At 28.1% G+C, this 6,602-nt stretch overlaps 1 protein-coding gene across 1 annotated transcript in view; it reads right to left on the bottom strand.

Annotated features, from left to right (window-relative positions):
- The window catches only part of Rab8 (RAS oncogene family member Rab8), a 10,749-nt gene extending 4,793 nt beyond the window's left edge, over positions 1-5,956 (bottom strand). The window contains exons 1-3 of the mRNA XM_014429800.3: positions 5,730-5,956; positions 5,107-5,372; positions 4,770-4,910 (exon numbers count right to left, since the gene is read on the bottom strand). Of these exons, the coding sequence (XP_014285286.1) occupies positions 4,770-4,910; positions 5,107-5,372; positions 5,730-5,853 (531 nt within the window). The 5' untranslated portion in view covers positions 5,854-5,956. The remainder of the gene's footprint in view (positions 1-4,769; positions 4,911-5,106; positions 5,373-5,729) is intronic.
- Between the last annotated feature and the right edge of the window lie 646 nt (positions 5,957-6,602).

The following is a 6,602-nucleotide window of genomic DNA, read 5'->3' as shown; positions in this document are numbered from 1 at the left end:
TATGTAAATATATCATGTATTATTATATATAGATTACTATTTCAAAAATTTGCAAAAAATTGGACTAAGAATGTTTTAGTTTACTATTTCCAGTACTGTAAAACTCGACAAAGAATAAAACAAAATAATATCATGAAGTATTTGAGGGAATATATTTCAAAATACATAAATCAAATAATTAACAAAAAAAAAAAAATCAATCGACAACGATGAACTTAGGCTCGCTGTGGAATAAAACCCTTCTTACCAAACAGTTAAAGGACTTGAAGCGCAAGTATATCGACACTTAAAGACCATTTGTAAAGTAAAGAAGTTAGATCTCAGAGTATCTCATCAACTTAATGAGTGGCAGCAGCAGAAGTGTTATGAGGCATGCGTTTCACTGCTTACTAGGCTAAAAATGAGCCTTTTCTCAAAAGAATAATCATGTGTGATGAAAAGTACATGACAACAGGTGTTGGTCAGGTTAGTCGTTAAATATTTATGAAAGACTCGAATACATGCCAGAACCAAATTTGCATCCAAAAAAATTATTGATTTCTATGTGGTGGTCAATGGCAGGAATAATTCATTTTTCCTTTTTACCCAGAGGTGAAACCATCATAGTCACATCGCATTGCAGTGATATTGACATAATGCATCAAAAACTTGACAAACAACAACCGGTATTGGTTAATCGGAACCTGTATAGATCTGGTGTAGTATAAGAGTATTGTTAAACTACAACGCCAGATCTCATATTTCATAACAGATGGTGAAGAAACAAAATGAGCTGTGTTACAATAAAGCTGTGTTATAATAAGGTTTTACCTTAATAAAACCTCTTTAAATCAAATGAGGGGTTTCCTCATTAGATATGTCCACTCCTAATATTTGCACACCAGCATAAGATGGTGATAAACTTTATACAAAACCTCAAAACTAACCTCAGTTTATTAAAAAAAATCAGTAATAATCCTAAAAAGTTTTAAAATTTCATTATATGTTATGCTTACAAATGGTTAATTATTTTTCATTTTAGAAGATAGAACAGGACTAAACATAAAAACTAATGTCATCCAAAAATAGCTAGGGTCTATTTTTAACATGAATGATATTATTTGTATAGTATAGTTATAAATAAAGATATTAATATGATTTTGGGCTCTTGGATTTATTTTAAGATGTAGTCTAAGTTTTTTAAAACGGTAAATGTTACCTTGTAATGGATAAAAATAATGAAATTCCCGGACGGTTTTGGAAGGAAAGGCTTAATAGTTGCTCAGAAAATCGGCTAGGAGCTCTTCTGCATTTAACATATAACATGGGCTATGAATTAGGCAGATCACAATCCTATACTTATAACATTTAGCATGTTGAAACTTTTTACATTTAACGCAACATCATAAATACTGCTAATATCTTTATAAATATATATTTGTGCAATGTTAAATCAAAAATAAACAGCTAAAGTTAATTGACAAAATCTAAAAAAAAAGGTATGTACACCACAATAGATGGAATTTAAAAAAAATACGATCTTAAAATACAATTATTGATTCCAAAAATTAGGGAAATTCTCTAATTAATTAAAAAATTGGCAACAAATTCATACCAAATATTACAAGCCAATCCAAATAACTCATCCACAAGTTTGAGCATGCACGAATTTGATGTTAATGTGCAGCAGCATCTTTATAGTACCCCAAATCACACCAATGTGGGACTAATAGCTTACCGTATCTTTATTCTACATTGCCAAATGTGAACACAAAGAGATCTTAGTTTCACAACATAAATCAAGTAGTTTTATATCATTATTATTTTTTGTAATAACAAATATTGAGGACAAGAGGTTTTTATACCTATAAAAAATAAAAATAATTAACGATCATCTTTATTTTGTCCCATAACTCTAATCTGCACAGAATAGCCATGAGTATTCACCAAAAATCCTTTACTTTGATATAAAAAAATATGAAGAAAACTGCAATGTTCAGGGAACACCTCTAGAAGGACTTAAATTTAATGTAATCCGAAATGAATGGATAATTTATGCAAAAAGCGGACTAATATTTTTGAAATATGGTTGTGCAGAGGAAAATAGGTTAATGCATGTATCAGCTAAAGTAGTAGATGGAATCTGATGTAATCTATCTGTGACCAACTAAATATGAATCTCTGAAATTTTTATCTTATTGGATTAATGATTCGATAAATTATATCTGAACACAAATTTGACAACTGACAGATAGATGTAGAACCAAATGTGTACCTAGATGTTTAAAATGTAAATCCAGAGCAAATATTTTCTGATTTCGACAAAACAATATTATTTTTTTTAATGAGGCAATCCACAGCAATGGTGATGTTAGCCAATCCATACTGACATTTTTGTGTAGTAAAATATCAACATCATACAAAGTATATGAATCAATTAAAATGATTATTTAAAAATGTAATAATTAGTAAAAATGAAATAAAAAAATACAAATATTTAGTTAAGAAAATAATTAATAAAATACAATTAAAACAAAATTATAGCTAATTAATAGGGATAAAAAAAGCCGTACATGAAGATTTTGCGCATTCCTCACACAGCATTATAACTATATTGATTTCAGCAACATGTTAAATTAATATTGAGAGCATAAAGCTTATACCACTCATTTAAATACAGTTGAACCTATAAACGGCAAACTCTCATACATAGAGAGTAGTAATGTATCGATTTTGTTTTTCTTAGGATTCTTGAATATTGATAGAAAATAAAAATATTTTTTTTAGAAATAAATATGTAGGTAAATCAAATGGTAATAATTTAAATGAGGATGAATGAATAGCAAAAAAGATATAATAGAAAAAAAAAATGGAAGCTTTCAAACTGTACAAAACAAAATATTCTCTAAAACTTTTTAACCTCTAACAAGAAAATTGAATACAACTTTGAAGAGACTATGGTAGCATACATGCCAGATATCAAAAACTATATAACACCAAAATATGATTAATCACTATGTATTCGTCTAATGTATCTACATACTTCCTACAACGGCACTTAGTAAAAGTACATATCACTGCTTTGCTTAAATAGTAATGACACAACTTAATAAAGTTTTTTCTTTTGCTCAACAGGTTCTAAAGATAATGTAATCTAACCATAGAGAACGTCACATCTTCATTTTCTTTAATTTTCCGGTGTGCTGGTATAAAACTATTCAATCTTTCTTGAACAATGGCGTAATGTTAGTTGTTTCATAATTTTCAAGAGGTTTCTTTGAATCGTTTTCTTGAATGGTGGCACACGTTGCTAATTGTTGATGTGTTAAATAAAAAATGGAAAACAAATTGTAATGAATAGTTTTGGTATAGAGTTTATGTTTTATTATATGACATGGGCAATTACCCAGCAAAATGAAAGATATTTATTTATATAAACCAGCTTATCTTTAAAAATGGGTAAAGTATTGCACAAAATTTTATTTAGTAAATTTAGTTCCAAGAGACACGAATATCTAATATACAAAAACTTCGAATAATAGAATAAATGTTGACATCAATCTTTGAATAAATACACACTTATTCAAAGATTGATGTCAAAATTATTTATTATACATTGTTCAAGCAAAGTAGCAAGTTGAAGTTTTTAAGAAATATGCAATTAAATATATGTTAAGTATAATGTTATAAATCAAAATTGTACACGTATTTGATAGTTTAATCTTTAATCGATGACTGATAATGCATTAATTATTTGTTTTTCTAGAAGGGTATCCTGACCTCCTTTTAGCGGATTAACTTCCACTCAATCCCTATTTCACATTTTTTCTAAACTGTTCAGGATGTAAGTTTTAACTATTATATTTTTTAACAATTTCAGTCTTTCATACAACTTTTTTTTTTTTTGCAAAATGCGCTCTTCATAATTTAAACTCAATTTTATTATTGCACCTTATAAATAAAATAAAATATTATACAGTGATCAACTGTATTTAAAAACTTTAAAGTCCGACATATAGGTTCGACTGTATATTTATTTTTATATATTGACTAGGCACTTATCTTAAGAGGGGGGATCATTATCCTGTTCCTCTTTTGATAAAAGCAGAATAACGATAAATTCAAAGCCATTTGTATGTGTGTACATAAAACTATCTGTGGAGAAGTTTTCAATATTGTAGCTATTTAACATACTCTGTGTAATACAAATCCAAAATTAGAATTCATCATGCCAAAAGTATATTCTATGTTTTAAAAAAAAGAAGCTAAAAAAGCACTTATAAAATCCTAATGAATACAAACTAATTTTTAAAAAATGTATCATTAATGTTCTACATGCGACTGATCCATGCTTAAACAGCTTCATGCTGTACTGATAATATTTACCTTCTGCACAAAATATCCAGAGAGCAAAAAGAAAAGAACAGAATAATTAATACCAAATAATTGATAATTAAATACTATTTATTAATATTACCATGGCATATAATAAAACAATTGATGTTATTAATTAATGGAATTATGAGATCATTCTAAATTCATTTATAAATTAACAATAGAACCTAGATTTTATTACAACTATAATATAGAAGAAACATATAGAACTGATAAAACATAATATTTAAAAGCTGTCAATTATGAATATTAGTCAATTAACTTGAAATTGATGTTATCTATATCTTCAGATAACCATTAAGATTTGAATCGTTATAGAAAAGTTAACGTAACTAAATTAAGAGAAAAATTTAATATATTTATATATATACGAATACTATAACAATATTACTCACAAGTTTCTTTTCTGTTTTAGTTTTTATGTCTCTGGCAAGTGAGAAAAAGGCTTCATCAACATTGATGGAAGCTTTTGCGCTGGTTTCCATAAACTTAATTCCATATTCTATTGCTAACTGTTCACCTCGCTCCTTTGAAACCTAAACATAAGTAAAAAGTAAACAATTGATACTGTGTTATGTTGATCAATGAAAAGAACAATATTGTTGTAATGTAGTTCAAAGAGAAATTAAGTAAAAGTAACCACTTTATTTCAAATATATAACATAGTTATTGTTATTCTCTGAACTTTTTAAGAAATGTATGATCTATTTTAACCAATAACGTAATAACTACCTGTCTTTTCTCGGGAAAGTCACACTTGTTGCCCAAAAGCATCTTTTCAACATCGGCAGAGGCATTTTCTTCAATATTTCTAATCCAGTTCTTAATATTATCAAAGCTCTTTTCATTAGTAATATCATAAACAAGCATTATTCCCATTGCACCACGGTAATATGCTGTAGTTATTGTCCTAAAGCGTTCTTGTCCAGCTGTATCCCATATTTGTAATTTTATTTTCTTACCATCTAATTCAATAGTCCTTATTTTGAAATCGATTCCTAAAGAATAAAGTTTATGTCAAACTGTGACTCAACAAAAATTCTCTCAATAACTTAATAACAATAAAGAATTTCATTCAATCATAATGCAGATTTAAGCTGAACTAAACTGAGGACAAAAATACCTATCACTTAAAACATGCTCAGAAAACTTCCATGGAAGGAAAAAAAAAACAAAAAAAAAGAAACTGGCACATTTATTGTTCACACACTTACAAATACTGCGAAAATGAACTTCCATGAAGGCATTTTCCTAATAACACATCATAAAAATAAATCAACAAGTAAAGAAACAAACCGAAACTAATTCGGTTACTTAAGCCCAACTCGTAGACCCACTTTACAATATGCACTTACCAATTGTGGAAATAAAGGTTGAGTTAAAGGCATCTTCCGAAAATCTGAAGAGTATACACGTTTTGCCAACACCAGAATCTCCAATTAAGAGCAATTTAAACAAATAATCGTATGTTTTGGCCATATCTTGTCCTGAAGGTGGTTTAATAATAAAATTTTGTTACTTGTCACTTAGCCACCTTCCATGAGCCACTGGCTTATAGATAGTCCTTAGGAGATAATACACAGAGAATCTTCTTGTCTTGTCTGTAAGCTGGCGCTCCTAGTGGAACTGCCCCCAACCACTGCAAAGGCAGCTCAAATTAAAATTAGTTTCTTTTACAAATGTTTATTAAATAATTGTATTAAGCTAAATTATTGATTTATCTGTCATAATGAATACAGAAGTTCTCTTCTTCTTAAAACTTTCTCATTTTAAATGAAACTTATAAAAAATGAGTTCCATTCTGTTGTCTTCGCCCTGAATCCAAAGAGGTTAGAACGAACAGATGAATCCAAAATTAAACAAATTGAATCTATGCTCTTGGAGTGACATCAACAATAAAATAGATTTTAAAAGTTAGGTTCATACAGTCTATTTTTCTTTCATTACTAAACAAAACAACACTCTTTTTCGTTTAATTAATAAACTATATAAGCTGTATGCACTCAACTACTTTTAACAGCAGTTTCCTATCACTCCAAATCTATATAAAAACGTTTATATTGAAATTTGTCAGAAAACATACATAATTTTATATTAAGTTTTAAACTATTTAGATGTTAATTAGTAATAAATTATGAAAAAGTATAAGTTTATTAAAAAAATAGGTATAACATTTTCAGAACACTTGAAACACAAGGCTTGGAAATATATAGAAAAAGATCCCAAGA

This window comes from Halyomorpha halys, unplaced genomic scaffold (genome assembly GCF_000696795.3).
Source record: "Halyomorpha halys isolate HHAL.00 unplaced genomic scaffold, Hhal_1.1 Scaffold824.1, whole genome shotgun sequence".
Lineage (NCBI taxonomy): Eukaryota > Metazoa > Arthropoda > Insecta > Hemiptera > Pentatomidae > Halyomorpha > Halyomorpha halys.
This window is presented reverse-complemented; position numbering and strand designations above follow the sequence as displayed.